Genomic DNA, 18,862 nt, shown 5'->3' on the forward strand with positions numbered 1-18,862 from the left:
AGTTATGACTTTGGGAAAAGGGAATTTTGCACCATCAGGAACCAGCTTCCTGGTACTGATGGTTTGTGAAGTCGTCTTAAACTTGAAGGTGGTTTGGTAGTTAGGGTTGATCTAAAGGTTCTGGGTTCGAATCCATAGCAGGACCTAATGTTGTGACTTTGGAAAAAGCACTTACACCGTCAGGACCAGTTCCTGGTACTGATGGTTTGTGAAGTAGTCCTTGACCTAAAGTGGTTGTTGATGATAATGTAAAGGTTCTGGGTTCGAATCCATAGCAGGCTCCGATGCTGTGGCCTTGGAAAAGGCCCTTTACACTTATTTCCTTACTTGACTCAGGTGAAAATAAGTACAAATTATCATCATAATCCATCCAGATGTAAGTTACACAAATATCTGGAAACACAGACAGACAGACAGACAGACAGACAGACCTGTATGTTGAGCATGGCCCCTGGATAGGAGATGGTGACTTTAGGTTTCTTGGTGTTGGTGGTGTGGATGACGTAGTTATGTAAAACAAACAAACAAACAAACAAACAAACAAACCTGTATGTTGAGCATGGCCCCTGGATAGGAGATGGTGACTTTAGGTTTCTTGGTGTTGGTGGTGTGGATGACGTAGTTATGTAAAACAAACTGACAGACCTGTATGTTGAGCATGGCCCCCGGGTAGGAGATGGTGACTTTGGGTTTCTTGGTGTTGGTGGTGTGGATGACGTAGTTATGTAAAACAAACTGACAGACCTGTATGTTGAGCATGGCCCCCGGGTAGGAGATGGTGACTTTGGGTTTCTTGGTGTTGGTGGTGTGGATGACGTAATTCTCAGGGAAACTGGCGGGCAGGATGCACCAGATGCCGTCTGTGTCCAACTCCAGCGGGCGTCTGAAGAGGGGAAATGTTGGAATCATCTTTGATACGTTTATGAAGGTTAGACATCCAGCTAAACAATATTCAAATACAATTCAATCTCTACAACTGGATTTTAAAAAACGGACATTTACTTCCGGACATTTTGAGTGACATCCATCACTCTTCTTCGGCGTCACTAGAATGAACTGGCAGAACAATTTAATACAAGTACAGCTAACTAGAAAAACTGGTTGAACATGTCACTAACTCCTAAGGATCGTATGCAAATGTCATTTCGTTCTAGTGATGCTGAAGAAGAATGATGGATGTCAATTGAAACGTCCAGAAGTAAATCTCCATTTTTTTCCATCCAGTTGTAGAGATTGAATTGTATTTGAATGTTGGAATCATCACTAAAACTTTACAGATGTTGAACTGTCCCTGGTGCTGAAGAACTTTCATACTGTTAGGCATACGCAAAGTAAAAGTTACTGAATCTAAGATAAACTTGACTAACAAAGAACTGTAAATGCAGAAACTTTCGCAGCGGTTTAATGTCGCGGATTTTGCGGTGGCCGCTTCACCGCGAACTTAAAACCACCGCGAACATTTTTCCATAGCAGTAAGATACTACAGTGCACAGTGCTACCGCAAACTTAAAACCACCGCGAAAGGTCCTTTTTCCCTCTTCCGCGAAATTAAATCCCCGCGAACTTAAATACATGTACAGTAAGTAAAGAGTGGAAGAAGGGAAGAGTCTAACCCGATCTGCTCCACAAGTTCCCTGGCCTGTAACTAAGACTAAACAGATGTTGAACTGTCCTTGGTGCTGAAGAACTGTTCAGCATACACCGAGAAACAGTTACTGAAGCTAAGATAAATCTGACTAACAAAAATCTGTAAAGTAAAACAGTGGAAGAAGGGAAGAGTCTAACCCGATCTGCTCCACAAGTTCCCTGGCCTGGGTGATGATCCGGGCTCCCGTCAGACACACGATACCGGCCATCTCCATGGAGTACCAGCGCGCACTGCAAGGGGGCGCACATGTATGGTCATACAACATTGTAGGCATAGGGAATTACAGAAACACACAATAAGTATTCAAAACTACCAAATTCTAAACATTGTGAGCATTAGAATATATGCTTTTTTTCTATCAAATCCCCTTTACCCTTTTCTCATACCGGAGGTATTTTCTCATAAAGGAGAAAAACATACCAGAAAAATGTACCACTACCACTAGAAAATTTTAGCATTACAAAATGCTGCTTCTTGTCAGAAAGCTACAAATCTGATGGGGTTTTTACAAACAAACAAGCAAAACATAGTCTCCTCTTGTCGGAAGGAAAACAGATAGAAACTCACACATTCCTCATCCATCAAACAAACGGTATTCTCCTTGTTAGATTCAAAAGGAAAACATAGAAAAAAACTCCCCTTTTCCTATAACATATCCAATAAACATTGTGACAAAGCTGCAATTATCTAATGGCCAGGGGTGTCAGAAGAATTTATCTTAAGGTATGACTTCAGTTCAAGTTCTGTATTTACGTACCATTTTGTTGCCATTGCTTTCTGGGACATATTGGAAATCTGCACACTTAACTCATGGGACCACCAAGAAATTTTAAGATTTGTATAAACATATAAAAAGAAGAAAATAACAGATAAAAGCTCACCCCTTCCTCATGACGTATCCGTAGAAGGAGTTGAGAATACACTTGTGAGCCAGCTGTAAGGAGTCGTACAGGATCTCCATTCCCTTGGCTCTCTTGATGTCGGCAGCTTCTCCCTTCTTAAGGGCCTCCGCCACCTTCTTCTTCCACACCTTAAGGAGTCCCTTGAACTCGTATCTCCGGTCACGGAACGCCCGTACCTAGGTGTGGGTTAAAAAGAAAATGTTTAAGACCAGACCAGATGGTGCATAGGGCAGTGCACATCTCTATTTCAGTAGCCCTTGGGCCACACACTTTTGCGCAGTCGCTACAGCAGGGAGCTAGACCACTGGCTGTGGCGTGACCAATGTAACCATTCAAAGGATGTGAATTTGGCAGCCTATTACATAGGATATTTTTTAGTAGAAATGACTATTAACACTACTCTATTTGTCTCTTGTTATATTCTAGGAGTGGTAAGCCTCAAAACGTATGAACGCCTGCTGATATGTGTTCCTTTCTTAATCAGTCCCAAACCCAGTCCACTGATATTTTTCAGGTACTTTTTTTCAGACCAGTCCAGAAAAAAACAGTTTAGTCCCGGTACAATGTACCCATCCCCACCGCCACCCGTACCGTATCTACGTAGAAGGAGTTCTCCCGTTGGCAAATGGTAGTCTCGCGTTCCTCCACTCTGGTGACATGAACCTTCTTGTAGGCCTTCTTGCAGTAGTCTGCCAGGCGTTTCTTCTCCGCGGTCGCTTGTTCCTCCTTGTTGAGCTCGTGGAACGCCCGCGGACGGCCGCCGGGTTTGAACGGCGGGAACTGCTCGTGTTCCAACTGCTGCTGGATGCGATGGTACTCGTTCCGACTGGCGGGCACTGAGAAGGGAAAAAAGATTGTATTTTGTGAAAGCAAATCTTTATGTTACTAAGTATTTGTCACTAGAACACTTTTAATGATGTCAAGCTGTAAGAAAACAACAGTTTAGCCATTTTGTGCTGCAAAGTTTTTAATGTCAATAAACTATCATTTCTCTCTCCAAAGCTTATATTTTTGTTTTGTGGTGTTGTGTTTTGCGTATTTGGTCCAGAAGCAAGAGGTCCTGGGTTTGAGCCCCATGACATGCCATCGATGTTGTACCTTGGGGCAGACACTTAACACGACTTTCCTCACTCCACCCAGGGGTGAAATGGGTACTGGACTTCGGTCGGGGTTGAAAAAGGCAGTCAAAAAGGAGAGGGATGGGCTCCACCTTCCAATACTGTGATCGAGACACAATGGATAACATTTACCCACTGCCCCTTACCCTTACAAGACCACTTTGCCAACTTGTCTTGGGATGTATTGAAAAATTTCCCCCACATACATGCTTGCTGCAAAGTGCTACCAAATTTACCAATTTTGTTTAGTAGAATCCAGGGTTGTAGCCAGCACCAATCCATCCGTCCTTTGACGGAATTTTGCAAATGGGGATGGAAAAATATTTTGCCCATTCTGTCCTCTATGACGGACAAAAATCTATATGTATGATAAAACCGCGGGCCGCGTAGCACAGTGGTATTGTATTCGGCCCGTGATCGAGAGGTCGCCGGTTCGAATCCGCCTACCGTGATGCCGGTCTTGTGCCCTTGGGAAAGGCACTTTACACGACTTTCCTCACTTTACTCAAGTGAAAAATGAGTCGTCCCTCGGATAGGACGTTAAATGGAGGTCCCGTGTATGGGGAGAGCCATACCCCATGCACGTTAAAGAACCCCCACACGTGCGATGGTGCGGTGTGCGTTGGTGCAAATCCTTCTGTCGGGAGTTGGTGATTCACTTCAAATCACCCGGATGGAGGCCTGGCGAACCTCTGTCTCGTATCAGCCACATGGTGAATTACATCATTCACCCGGACGGGAGACCTGGCGCATCCCCGTCTTGTAATTAGCCTACGAAAGGGTATGTCACCCCGTAAGGGGCGGTATAACCCCGTCGTGTGTAGACATGTGCGAACATGTCTACATTTGATCACGTCGACCGATGATGATGATGATGATAAAACTGTCTCCCTTGTGTAATTTTCACCAAAACAGATGCCGTTAATCATCTTAGTCTACCAGCAAAGTTTACACCTCAAAATGCAGGAAATGGCATTATTTCAGAGGGTCTAGATTTCAAAATTTTCCTGGGGAGCCCCGGACCCCTGTAGGAAGGCGCGATGTTTTGCTCCTTGGACGCTCGATAAGATTCAAAATCGAGGAGATCTAGACGGAAAATGATTTCAGGCTGGCTACAACCCTGGTAGAATCTCAATGTTTTTGCTTGATTGAAATTTTCATAATTTTGCTGTACTCACTGTACTCTCCCCTCCAAGTCCACTGCATCCTGCGCTGGCAGGTCGCGCCGGGCTTGTTGAAGTCACAGGCCGCACAGGTCACCTCGTCAACCATGGCTGACGGCTGGAAAATAAGGTTATACTTGGCCACACCAGTTCATGTTCTTGGTTGTTAGACAATTCTTATAAAAATTCCACAAGCGGATAAGATGAAAAAGAGGGCTGGGAGGCAAATTTGTGTATCAGGGCCAAGAGATTCCTCTAAGACTCTGGTTTCATGTTGATATCTACATTTTGTATGTTCAGCATCATTTCTAGAAATCTGACGAGAGAAAAAATTAAATTGGTATGGCCTTACAAACACACTTGTATCATGATGAATACGATGTAGGCTTAGGGAAAAAAGATTGTGTTCCCAGTAACCAATTTGAAAACACAAACAGACCAAAAACAAGACCACCACATGAATTAGTAGCCACTTCAATGAGGTCAAAATTCTGTCTGTAATGTCTTGATTAATCACTAGTTCTACCACCTCTGAACTCACCATCTTTAAGCTTATGAAAATAAATTTTCAACAGTTTCATGTTATTAACTTCAGATTTTGAGGACATATGGGGTTATATCTTTCCCCTTCTCAACCAGCAAATTTCTGTCCAGGGATGAAGATATTGAAAGTTCCTACCTGTAACCTATTAGTTAAAATAATGTTGGGGTACATGGCGCCGACGTCAAGATGGTAAATGATGGGGTTCTCCAGTCGCGAGGGCGTGTCGCGTAGTTCTGCCAGCTTCCGCCTGATGTCGTTACACACCTATTTGATATGTTTTCGATACATTGATATGTTATGGATATATTGTACTGTATTTGATTTGTTATTAGCCTATTAGATATCTCCATTTATGTCATAATAGTTACTATATTTTTTGTTGTTAATCATCAAATTGTTACTTATCTATGATCTTTTATCATTTGTTTCATATTTCAATTATTTCATTCGAAATTGTGAGTATTTGTTAGAAGGGCCTGTTAAACTTAAGCCTATTTGGCTTCTCCCCCTTTCCTGCACTGTATTTATTATGTTATTTTTTAACTTTACTTTCTGTGCTTTCTTTTTATCTGCAAATAAATAAAATGAAAAATCAAAATCACCTCCTCGAAGTTGGTGACCTGGTCCACAGGGATGCCCTCCTCCTCCTCGATGCTGAACTTCATGGTACGTTCCACCTTATCCATCAGCTGTTGGAAGGCTTCAGGAACCTGCAGGGTTCAAGATACAGTGGAAACTTGTTAATTGTATGACCGATACCATTTTGATTTCATTTTATCTTATTTATCCAACCATATCCAACCATAGGGACAAACATATAGCCACTAGGATGCATTTGAATGAGCCCTGTATATATAAACATAAAACACATTCAAATCAACTTACATGCATCAATGATAAAAACATTATACAACAAATGAAAGAAATACATAAACCAAGTAATTTGGATTTCATGAAGATACCAAGTTCTGTCCATTAACCAGGTTGGAGACCTCAAAGAGCCATGCCTGTATTCCTTTGGGATGCCAACACTTTTCTGTGACCATTCAGAGACTACAGTATTTTGTATTTAAGAACATTTAGCAATTTGATGCCATTGCACTGTACAATATTGAAATAACAACGGACACACACCAAGACAAACAAACATACAAAGCCCAAAAAAAATATCTAATTAAAAGGACTGTACCATTCTGAACCTGCAGGGGAGGTCAGCCCTGAAGACCCCAGCCTCCAGAGACTCCACGTGGCCTCCCACGTACGTTTCCGAGTCCAGCACGTGGCCGTCGCCCGTAAGCTTGTTGAAGACGGCCTCTTGTTTGTTGGGGAACACGATGTTGGCGTGGAAGGCTTGGACCATTAGTAAAGCTTCGCATAGCGTGCCGGAGCCTTTTCTTAACACCTACAGAAGTAGAGGCAATGAAAAAAGCATTAGCTGTAATTAACAACAAAGATATGTAAGGCCTGATCCATTAAAAAAGCTTCGAAAATCATGACGGAGCCTTTTCTTAACACCTACAGAAATACAGGCAATGAAAAAAGGCATTCGTTGTTGTACAGATGTAAATAACAGCAAAGATATGGAAGGCCTAGACCATTACTAAAGCTTCGCACAACGTGCCAGAGCCTTTTCTTAACACCTACAGAAGGACAGGTAATAAACAAAGCATCAGTTGTTGTACAAAGATCATAGTAGTTCTTAGCAATTTTTTACAGGAGTTCACAAAAGGTCTAAATAAGCTTGTTGGTGGTTTCTAAACAAGCTAGTTTTCCGCATCTAAGGTGGCTGTCACTTCATATTCCACATCATGGAATTTTGAGATGTCATGATCAAGAGTTTTGTCCACTAGTACGATTTATGTATATTACATAAAAAGCAGCAGAAAACAACTTCATAAACAATAGACCGATCCTGACTGTCCATCCAGGGCTCGAAATACCACCTGCATATGCAGGTTAGTGCAGGTAAAATTGGAGCTGTGCAGGTATTTCTGGTGTCTACCTGCACCTAACCTGCACTGGTCCATGTACTGGGTTTTATACATTAATGTCCTGTCATGCAGGAGTACATGAATTGTTATTAGCTGCATCGACTTTTATCACCTATAAAGTATAAAAGAAAAATAGCAATGGTTCCTGAACAATTTTAGTATGATCCATACTTCCTAAATTGAGAGTGGTGCAGGTAAAATTTGTCTGGTGCAGGTAATCTTCAATGCTACCTGCACCAGTGCAGGTATGCAGGAAAAAGTATTTCGAGCCCTGCCATCACAATTAGCAGTTCAACCAATGATAGCATAGCAACAACAGACACGACCAATAAAAGAGTTACTGCATGTCTGTCAAATATTTGCTTTTTTCTATTTTCATTTTGCAATAATTGCAATTTACGCTGTGCATACCCAGCAAGGTCACGAACATGTAAACAGTTCTTGTCTAGACTGTCCAGATAGGTTCTGTTTAAGGTTCCGGGTCGGAGTTCAAATCTGACCGGAGTTGGCGGAAGGGTGGTGTAATAGGCCGGAAGTGCGCTGTTGTCTCCCTAACTTTTGCTCCCTATTGCTTGGTGATCGTTATAGCTGAGCATAGATTTGTCGTATTTCCTGAAAAGCCCGTGGGTTGTATTATTTCTGTGCGAGGAGTAGTTGGCCCTCCAGCGAAACCATTTTTGTATTAGTCCGCTGCAACGGTGATGCGTTTTTTTCGCCTGTGACCCAAATAGCATCGTTTTTCATGCGATTTCGAAGAAATTACGTCATTGGAGATTGCAAAAAAGTTATCACATGGATTTTTTTTTATTTTCATTTTGCATAAACATGAAGAATTTAGCTTCTCTACCACGTAGGCCGTTATCCTGGGAAAATTCGTTTTTTCCATGCAGCTTCGATCAAAAAAGTGTTAAACTTAAAAAATGATAGTTTTCGGGTCCAAAATTAAAATTTTACTACATATTCTACCCAAAATAAAGAGGCAACAGACGATACCAATAGGTTTGGTAGGCAGTAAACGGCTTTCCGCCATATTGATTAAGTTTCGCGTCCTACGTTTACTAGCGGAACTGTAGCCCATCGGCCTGAGGCTGTCTGCCAACCTCCGCAATCGTAAAAGAAACTCCGGTCCGATACCTTATGTCTCAGGGGCCTTCAACTTTGACATATTACCCACAATACATCCCTATACTCATGCACAGTTGAAACAGTGAAGCAGCTTATTGTAACATTATTGCTTTCTTACCTCATCAGGTTCCATGGGGATGATGGTGCAGAGAGCAAAGATGAAGGGATGAACGTACTTCATGTACAGGTAGTATGTGGCCACAGCATCCGACACAGAGTAGTTCGCCAGAACCTGGGACAACAAGAGATTGTAGAACTTATACCTCCGTGAAATATTAAGCTTCATTCAAAAAAAAGGGTCCGAATCCTTTTTGAGGCTTGGTTACCCACCGTCAGCCAAAAGCTAGTAGTGGTAGTAGAAGAGCTAGATTTCCCATAAATATTTCAGTTTAACGTAACTCAAAGGCCCTAAAAAGCTCTGTAAGTGAATTCTATACTACATTATCATGTTGATCGTGAGACCAGATCGGGTGTTGCAACATTGGTTTTCACCTTAACTGTGGCGTAGGCTGATTGCAAGAAACTCACACTCAGTCTCTGCCCTGAAACTACACGTAGGTAGCACACTGCATTACTTTTTAGCAATTTAGAAGTTGCGCACCTTCTTGAACACTGGACCCCCATTTAACATCCCTTCCGACTAGGGGTGGGTACCGGTACAGAAAATCCAGGTCCAGGTCTGGTTCAGGTCCAGAGGATCAGGTCCAGGTCCGGACCTGAACCTGGACCTGATTCAGTATGACTCATACCAATGGTCCATTTCACTGACTACAAAGAAATCTGTTTGGTGGAGTATTAGACGTACACTGGCGTTTTAAAATCCTACAGCGCTAACTGCACCTGTACGATTGGCTGTAAAACTTGGTAGAAATTACTGTAAACTCTACTCTACTTCTCTCTTGTTGTTTTCTTCCACCTGCAAGCGCCAAAACGTGTGAATGCCTGATAAAATAATCTGTTAATTTTATAATCGGTCCAACATCCGGTCCTCCTAATTTTTTCAGGTCCGGTTTTTCTGGACCGGTCCAATAAGAAAAACCGGTTTTGTACCGGTACACTGTACCGGTACCCAGCCCTACTTCCGACAATTGTATGCAGTCACAACTAAGATGGTCTATTCAGTATGGAACCCAGGTCTCCCAGTAACTAACTGAAACCAAGATTTCAACTATTTGGCTGCAGCCAGTTGAGCTACAGGGACATCCCTAGGCTACCTTAGTAGGAAGAAGATTACAGACTTCAGGGCACAGTTCTCACCTGAGGCTGCTCGTTGGCCATGCGACACATCTCCTCAGGGTCAAGTTCGACAGGGTCGTACCTCAGCTTGGCCTTGGTGGTGGCCTTCAGGTTCTGACTCCCCACTGGCAGGTAGCTGTCTCTCTTCACCCATCTGTGGAAGAGCATTTTCAATTCCATCCTTACTGCAGTGTTCACTATACCATTCTCCTATGCAGACACATCCAACGGTGCCAGCAAACCGCCTCTTGTGTCTGTGCTCTGCTATCTCAACCGTCACCATCAGTTCCTGACCGCCCAGCTTATAAATATCAATGAGCTTACCCTTATATATATACATATATGCGAGATCCCCTTTGAAAACTGAAAGGCCTATTCTCTGATTGGCTGACAGCTGGTTTGTGGCGATGCCCACAGGAACTGATGGTGACGGTTGAGATAGCAGAGTACAGACACAAGAGGCGGTTTTCTGGCGCCGTTGGACGTCTCTGCGTAGGAGAATGCACTAAACGAGTGATCACGGCAGCGTCACAGTGACACAATGGTACGCAAAACGCAGATTGTAGGCAAATGCTAATCTACGAGTTAAGTAGTAATTCTATCTACAAAAATTCTAGATATTCAACAAAGGAATGAGATCTTTGAAGCTTTCTCTCTATTGCAAAGCTTACTATAGCATGTTACTTTGCATTCATGGACAGTCGCTTCATTACCTAAAGGCATCCATGTGAATGATGTGCCTACACTTGTACTCTCCTTGGTTGTCCTTCTGGAATCCTACCAACAAGACAGATGATTTTGATTAGGGTTTAAGTTTATGATCCAAAGGATTACTCTTCATCATAGAAAAAAATGACCAAATCTGATTGTACAAAAAGCATTTCTACAATTTTTACTCACCAATTTCCTGAAACATGTCTATACCGTGGAACGCAGCTCTGGCCTCTACAAAAGGCCTGATAAAAAAAAGAAAGTAACGTCAACATGAAGAAACGTGATATGACAATGGGCTTTTGGATAGGGATGTCTCTCATCAGATAGGATGTTAAATGGAGTGCCGTGTTTGAGGAGAGCCACACCTTTAACAAGTGAAGGAACGCGCCAAAAGAGTAGGGGACTATCCCAGTACTAGTGTGAATGGATTAAAAAAAACAACAGTTCAGTTCAACCATGGTGTGCTACCCCATGAGATGGTTTAACGGATATGCAGCTTGTACTGTTCAGTACAAACCCAAACCATGTGTGTTACGCCGTGAGGTGCTTTACGTACCAGTCGAACAGGTCTCCGTTGAAGGTTGCGATGATGTTGGGCCGTACCTCCTGGATGTGTTCAAAGAACCTCTGGATGGTGTGAATCTACAGGGAGGATACGAGCCAGTGTGATCACAACCATCCTTTTGAACGATTAAAAAAAATTGCTATAAAACTCAAAGAAGACAAATACCTTTATGATCATGACACAAATAATTTTGAAATTCTTACAGTATAATACAGTTGAATCAGCAGTCATAAACTGGATATAGAAACAGGATGATATTACAATGCAACCCCTGACCAAAGGTTTTGTCCATTTTGTCCGAACCAAACTACAAATGAGTTCCAATTTGTGATGGAATGCTCTACCAACACCTATAGCTATGGCACAATGTGAACCAGTCAAAATTGCCCTGAGGTAGGTGACAGATGGTCACAGAAACGTCAGCAAAACAAAACACTTGGTTTCATGCGAAGACTATTGAAAAGGCGTTGACCTTGAAAAGGCGTCTTCTAACAAGAAACACCCTTTCTGCCATACCTTCCACTTTTTTTTGGAGAATCTTAATAAATAAATAAATTGTTTTGTACCTCATCTGCTTCATTGAAAATGATGAAGGGCCCCTCGTACTCAGGCTTGGGCGTGTACTCAAAATCATCCACATCTTCTGATACTATCTCCCTGTTTGTGATCAGGTAGCCCTGAAAAATACAAACAATGAACATTTAGATGAAACTATACTGAAATATCTGTATCTACAAGCTCCACCAGCTTTGTAGGCACAGCAGCAACTGGTTATATTACACTGAACAAGACATACAAGGGGTGTATGCAGTAGCACTTAAGGAGTGCCAGAATGTGTTCTGTATCTGAATCTATATAGACACACCAGCTTTGCAGACACACGGCGCGGCAGCAGCTGGTTATACAAATGTATTACACTGAGCGACCTGTCAAACCTTACCTTTGCACATCTAATTGCAAATGTTGTTCAAAGCTAACTAGTGAGAATGCTCCTTGATGGCAATAAGTTCTACTCTGTCATAGTTCTATGTAAAAACATAATTTCAACGCACAACAAATCTAAGGTCGATAACTCTTCTCTGAGCTGGTGATAGGTACTTACAATGTAATAGTTGGAATGTTTTTCTTTGTACAATCTACGATATGACCAAAACAAAGCCGCTGATACAACTCGTGCGCCTGAGGCAGCTGAACTTTCTCGAACACGTTCTGCGTATGCCTGAGGATGAGCCTGTCAGTCTGTATGCACTTTACGTCCCTCCTCATGGCAGACGTAGACGGGGATGCCAACCTACTACTTATCTACAGTACGGCCAACGGCTAATGGGAGACCATCACGGCCAGATCACCCCCAGGCAGTTACGCCAACTTGCTGCCGATAGACGCAACTGGAGAAAGCTTGCAGTCGCCTACTCTGCAGCCGTCCGATGATGATGATGAGTTGGAATGTCCACCAGTTAATTATGATTATTATTGTTGTCATTTTGTGAAGTCAAAATGTGGAAATGGAGAATGAAGCTCCGCCCACCTGTCCATCAATCATGTAGGAAATCATCATGATCTGGTCTGAGTCTGCGTCCGGAAACTTCAGCGGCAGTTTGGTCGTCTCAATGTCAAACGCAAACACAATAGGATCCTGCAAAACCACATTGGTTACAGTCATAAACATCCTCAAAAAAGAATCTAGCTTTCCTAATGTGCATAATCTTATTTTTCTGCTATTCGAACATTAATTTCTTCAGTCGGTCTGCAATCTTCCTCAGTGTAAAATAAACTTGTGAATGTCAGCAAAAGCTAATTACAGCTTTGAGAAATTGATGACCCAAAATTCTACAGTTGACTTCAAAATTTTAAGAAAGTAATACAACAAAGGTTGTATCATTTTTTTCTGACATTTACCCGATGCAATATTAAGATACATCCACAGTCAAAAAGTACTAGCACTATACTGTCAGTCAGTCTATACAGACTATTACATACATGTGTACTGCACAAAAATAGACATTTATTGCACATACACTTTAGGTGCACAGATTTTATTAGTGCACATTTTTTTAACAATTGCGACCAACAATTGCAACTCACGGGTCTGTCCAGCAGGTCGTCTCTCCTAGTGATTTCTGGAGGCAGTGCACCTCGGCCGCGCACCGAGTACCAGTGGCCCTGCAGAGATACATAGTTCATCACATACTTGAATAGGAAGCAGGCTGAATAAATATTCTAACTGGAAACTCCACCGTCCTCCCCGCAAAAAAGGATAGGGTCAGCAGGTTTTTCTAGGGTAAGTCCGGAAACAGGAAACACAACATTTTTTTCCTAGGCCTCAAAGAACAGGGCTCTCCCAACATTTAAAACCTGAACTGTGCAAAGGCTTACTCGACTGACAGATTAAATCTGGAGACCTGAGGAAGTAGCATGTCAAAGTGGAATGTCCCTGTAGCTCAACTGGTAGCAGCTAAAAAGTTGAGCTCCTGGCTCCAATTAGTTGGGAAGTTAGGAGACCCTGGTTTAAATCCTGAGAAGGGCATGTCAGTTGGTTCTGCACCCATCTTTCGGAAGGGACATAAAACGGGTGTCCCATATCCAAGAGGTGGCTCAAGCGGGTTAAAATATATCCTCCTACTGAAACAGCAAGGAAATTTGCTGTCCTGTGTGCCACTGGCAATACAACTGTTACTCTTACAAGGATCTGAAAAAACAAGCTAAACTCAAACTCGCGTTCTCACCACGTGTATCTTCATGTCGATGGCCACGCGGACGTGGTACGGCACGTCGTACTCCCGGATGTCGATGATGTTCTCCATCTGGTCTGCGATCCTCTTCGATGTGGATCCTCTCTCCTCCTCACCTCCAAATGTGCTGCAACAACACAGGAGTATAAACATCGTTGTACTGGTCGGGTGTACTAAAGAACATGAACAGCAAGCCTATATTAGCAAGCCTATAACAAGACCCAGTAAAACCATCAACATTTTAGTCGCTATCCACACAGTTTGTAACTTCTGTATGGTTTGTCTAACGAAATTTTAATGAATTGTTGTACTATGTGATTGCTGAGTGTAACAGAGTGTTTTTGATATGTCGTTATGTGTTGTCAAGTCTTGTAATAAGGACAAAATTCGGGTGTATTACCCGCGAGATCCTTACTGAATAAAACATTGCACATTTCACAATGCAAAGATCTATTACTAAGGGATGGACAGGTGAGGGCTAAAACTCGGACTTGGTTTCTAATAACTTTATAAGTCTTCTTCAAGAAGTGAAACTTGCAGACCACAGCATAAGGGGCCTAGTCGTCCTCGGGACAAAGAAGCTACAACACAAAGATTCAGAGGACACGAGGCTCTTCAGTGAGCTTAACTGGATCCATATCATTTTTACTTTTCACCATCATCCTCACCTCCAAACATAGTGCAATAACACCAGAATAACAAGAGATCAAAAACCTCTGTCAGGGCTCGAAATACTTGTTCCTGCATACCTGCTCTGGTGCGGGTAACATTGAAAATCACCTGCACCAGACAAATTTTACCTGCACCACTCTGAATTTAGGAAGCATGGATCATACTAAAATTGTTCAGGAACCATTGCTTTATTTTCTTTCATACTTTATCAACGCAGCTGATACCAATCCATACACACCTACATAATAGGACATTTTTGTATAAAACCCAGTACATGGACCAGTGCAGGTTTGGTGCAGGTAGACATCAAAAACAACCTGCACAGCTCCAATTTTACCTGCACTAACCTGCACTGTGGTATTTTGAGCTGTGTTTGTGAAGTACTGTAAATGCATTTAAGTTCGCGGGGATTTAATTTCGCGGTAGCAGGAAAATGGACTTTTTGCGGTGGTTTTAATTTCATGGTAGCACCATGCACTGTAGTCTCTTACTGTAATGGAAAAATGTTCGCGGTGGTTTTAAATTCGCGGTGAAGTGGCCACCGCGAAAACCGCGAACATTAATCCACCGCGAACATTTCTGCATTTACAGTATTTATAGAGTTACTTGCATGCAGGGTTGGACAAGCTTTCTAAACTTCACTTGTCCTATCGGGCAAGTACAAAAACAATTTATTTGCCTTTTGCCTGAAATCTACAATTTTCTATGTATTTTAACTTCCAGCAATTGAATTTTTGTACTACTGGCTCTATTTTCTGTGTTGACCAATGCTTGACTGAAAAAAAAGTAACAAGAATACCAAGCAACATCTCAGTCACGGAAAAATCTTTTCACCATCTCACCTGGCCAGCATCTGTGTGTAAGCATCGTTAGCCTTGTCTCTCTCTTTGTTCTTCCTGACGGCAGGAAAAATCTCCCGCTTCACCTTCATGAGTTCGTTCACAGATGGGAAGGAGAGTTTCAGGTAGTTCCTCTTCAGTCCCACCAAGTGGTTAGCCTAGAACAGACATGTACAAAACAATGTCTTAGTTACAGTCTAACTTAGCCTGGAACATACGTGTACAACACAATGTCTTAGTTACAGTCTAACTTAGCCTGGAACATACGTAAACAACACAATATCTTAGTTACAGTCTAACTTGGCTTCAGGTAGTTCCTTTTCAGTCCCACCAAGTGGTTAGCCTGTAATATATATGTACAACACAATGTCTTAGTTACAGTCTAACTTAGCCTGGAACATACGTAAACAACACAATATCTTAGTTACAGTCTAACTTGGCTTCAGGTAGTTCCTTTTCAGTCCCACCAAGTGGTTGGCCTGTAATATATATGTACAACACAATGTTGAAGTTACAGTCTAACTTAGCCTGGAACACACATGTACAACACAATATCTTAGTTACAGTCTAACTTGGCTTCAGGTAGTTCCTTTTCAGTCCCACCAAGTGGTTGGCCTGGAACATACATGTACAACACAATGTTGAAGTTACAGTCTAACTTAGCCTGGAACACACATGTACAACACAATATCTTAGTTACAGTCTAACTTGGCTTCAGGTAGTTCCTTTTCAGTCCCACCAAGTGGTTGGCCTGGAACATACATGTACAACACAATGTTGAAGTTACAGTCTAACTTAGCCTGGAACACACATGTACAACACAATATCTTAGTTACAGTCTAACTTGGCTTCAGGTAGTTCCTTTTCAGTCCCACCAAGTGGTTGGCCTGTAATATATATGTACAAAACAATGTCTTGGTTACAGTATAACTTGGCTTCAGGTAGTTCCTCTTCAGTCCTACCAAGTGTAATGTAAAGGTAGGCAATGGTAAGGTAGTCCTCTTCAGGCTGTAGGGTATGGTGGTTGCTATCCACTGTCTAGTGCACAGTATGGACCGATCCTGTCGAACGCCATATGGAACAAATAGAACCCCCTATTCTATTTCGAACAGGGGGCGGGGTTTGGGGATTGGTCCATTGGGAGGCGGAGCTCAATCCTCTCCTTCCACCGCCTTTTACCTCCCCAACTGAAGTCAGGTACCCATTTTCACTCAAGATTGGCAGCATGACAGTATTCGAACCCAGGACCTTTGGCTTCTGGGCCAGACACCGAGCAGTTACGCCACAATACTTGCCTGTAGTATTCATGTACAAAAGAAACAACAAATACATTGAAGATACTTAGTACAAACAAGAAACTGATTTCCTAAACTAAAATTTGGCTAAAAACTAAGAACAGAAAACCCTTTTGTTTTGCTTCGTTATTGATATACAAGAGTTTTAGATTGAATGAAAGAAAAAAAAGCATACCAGATCAAGATCCTCCTTTGGTGTTGTCTCCACTTTAGAGATGACACCTCCAAACTTCTTAGTCAGGAAGGAAGACACTTCCCTCTCACTATCCTTCCTCACAGCGATGTAGAAGTATGGCTTGAAGGGGTAGGAAACCTGAGGGATAAAATGGAGATATACATAGATTCAAAATTTAAAAAGATTAAGTTCTTCCCGCACCAAATGGCACATATGGAAGCACCCATCCCTGTTTCTGTATCCCTGGGCCACACAACTTTGTGCAAAAGCCAATACAGCCGGAGGCAAAATCCACTAGTAGTGGACTGTGTTCAACTACCAAACTCTTTACTAAATACTAAGCAGTGCTAAGCAGAGAAAGCAGCAAGTCTTTGTTTGGTCGGGGATTGAACTCACAACCTACCGACTGCAAGGTAAACTTTCTATCTAAATTATTTTGCTATCCAGTGACGTGAAACAGTATACAGATGTTGAGAAATTGCCACTGAAACTGACCTTGAACCTGCTGCCGTCGTCCTGAATGAAGTAGTAGTCGACAGCACTGACCAGTCGCTTGTTCTCATCCAGGACGTCGGCCTGGGGGTGGGGAAAAGTTCTTCATTAGTCAGAGTGAAATTTGCAGGATTGGACAAGTTTTCCCTTGCCATATGGTATGGAAGAAATACATAACAAATACATGTATATAGGCCTGAATTGAGTTTCATCATCATCATCCGGGCGTGCTAGTTGCACGGATGGACATGACTCTCTCCCTCCATCCTTCCCTATCCTCCATAGCCTTGGGCAGATCTTCAGCCGAGCAGCCAGTGTCTTCACAAAGTTGATGTACTCTCACCTCTCAAATAGAAGTACCCCCTGGAATAAAAGTACCCCCCGGAAAAATCCTCAAAATCTAATAAAAGTACCCCCTGGAATAAAAGTACCCCCCGGAAAAATACCAAATTGACATGTAAACTGTGTCCATGCTACTTCAGTCCGGAAAAATACCAAATTGACATGTAAACTGTGTCCATGCTACTTCAGTCACAAGCAGGTAGGCTCTTTTTATTCATTTATGCCTGAGTACCATATCAGTTAATTGTATATAAATAATGAACAGCATAATTCCTATGTTATTGCATATATTTTCTTTATCTGAGTGTCACAACATCAACAAAGATTAAAATAAAAGTAAAAAATGAATGAAAATAAAAATTGAAGAAATAAAAAAAAGAACTTTATTTCATAATCATTGTTACAAAATAACATTTTGAAGAAACATTCCAACTTAGTAGAATACCTTATTCAATTCACCACTTGTGCTATTTTCAATGTTGCAAAAACCAAGGAGGTCATAGACACTGCCCCCTATTGAACAACAACAGTACTGCAGAAAATATTCATTCTCTCGCGCATTACCGCGAGATTCGGCGTGAGTTGATGAATCCAACATGGCGGATGTTTTCGAGCCGATTGAATGCTGTGCTTTATTTTGGAAGGGTTTTTTCTTTGCTGGAACATTAAAACAAGTTGACTACGGGTGAAAAATGGTGGAAAAGTATTGGTAACTTTTTAGTTTGTTTATTTGGTGGTTAATTTCTGTGTTTTGATCGAGAATTTACGGATCTGAGTGACTGGGTGTGTAGCATGTGTTTGAGCTCGGCCTATGGACCTTGATGTTTGGCGATGTTTTCGTCTTTGTTCAGCGCAAATTTCAAGATTTTTGGAAGGTTAAATATGGTCTAAAACGAAAAGGATATATGTGAGTGCAGCACCGAATCAGTTATTTTTGGACCTGAACCGAAAAGTTTTTGCAAATCCAGCACCGATCCGGCGTACCGGTACGCATCCCTAGTTAGGATGTTTGGGTCATACCGCTAGCGGCAGGGAAATCCGCGCCGCCTCGTCCGAAGAATAGTGAATTTTAAGCAAAAATACCGCGGAAATATGGGCAGAAAATACCAAACTTTCAATATTTTTGGGGTCCCTGGTTAGTAAAGAAAGCCCCAATTTGAAAAAAAAAATAAACGTACCGTCTAAAATAAGGACGTACCGAGTGGATTTTGAGGCGGAAAAAAATAAACGTACCGGTACGTTTATTTGAGAGGTGAGAGTACACATGTTTTGGTATTCTGCCTATGCTTGGATGACCATCAGTAGAATG

At 42.0% G+C, this 18,862-nt stretch overlaps 1 protein-coding gene across 1 annotated transcript in view; it reads right to left on the reverse strand.

The window, feature by feature from the left end:
* LOC118405649 (DNA polymerase epsilon catalytic subunit A-like) overlaps window positions 1-18,862 on the reverse strand; it is a 57,123-nt gene that overhangs the window by 36,400 nt on the left and 1,861 nt on the right. The window contains exons 3-22 of the mRNA XM_035805221.1: window positions 17,215-17,295; window positions 16,720-16,857; window positions 15,253-15,407; window positions 13,733-13,865; window positions 13,092-13,169; window positions 12,535-12,642; window positions 11,573-11,683; window positions 10,998-11,083; window positions 10,628-10,683; window positions 10,441-10,504; window positions 9,749-9,881; window positions 8,610-8,723; window positions 6,565-6,777; window positions 5,978-6,085; window positions 5,511-5,639; window positions 4,847-4,949; window positions 3,142-3,386; window positions 2,530-2,726; window positions 1,786-1,878; window positions 745-883 (exon numbers count right to left, since the gene is read on the reverse strand). Of these exons, the coding sequence (XP_035661114.1) occupies window positions 745-883; window positions 1,786-1,878; window positions 2,530-2,726; window positions 3,142-3,386; window positions 4,847-4,949; window positions 5,511-5,639; window positions 5,978-6,085; window positions 6,565-6,777; window positions 8,610-8,723; window positions 9,749-9,881; window positions 10,441-10,504; window positions 10,628-10,683; window positions 10,998-11,083; window positions 11,573-11,683; window positions 12,535-12,642; window positions 13,092-13,169; window positions 13,733-13,865; window positions 15,253-15,407; window positions 16,720-16,857; window positions 17,215-17,295 (2,484 nt within the window). The remainder of the gene's footprint in view (window positions 1-744; window positions 884-1,785; window positions 1,879-2,529; window positions 2,727-3,141; window positions 3,387-4,846; window positions 4,950-5,510; window positions 5,640-5,977; window positions 6,086-6,564; window positions 6,778-8,609; window positions 8,724-9,748; window positions 9,882-10,440; window positions 10,505-10,627; window positions 10,684-10,997; window positions 11,084-11,572; window positions 11,684-12,534; window positions 12,643-13,091; window positions 13,170-13,732; window positions 13,866-15,252; window positions 15,408-16,719; window positions 16,858-17,214; window positions 17,296-18,862) is intronic.

The sequence above is a fragment of the Branchiostoma floridae genome, chromosome 18, assembly GCF_000003815.2.
Source record: "Branchiostoma floridae strain S238N-H82 chromosome 18, Bfl_VNyyK, whole genome shotgun sequence".
In the NCBI taxonomy this organism is placed as follows: Eukaryota; Metazoa; Chordata; class Leptocardii; order Amphioxiformes; family Branchiostomatidae; genus Branchiostoma; species Branchiostoma floridae.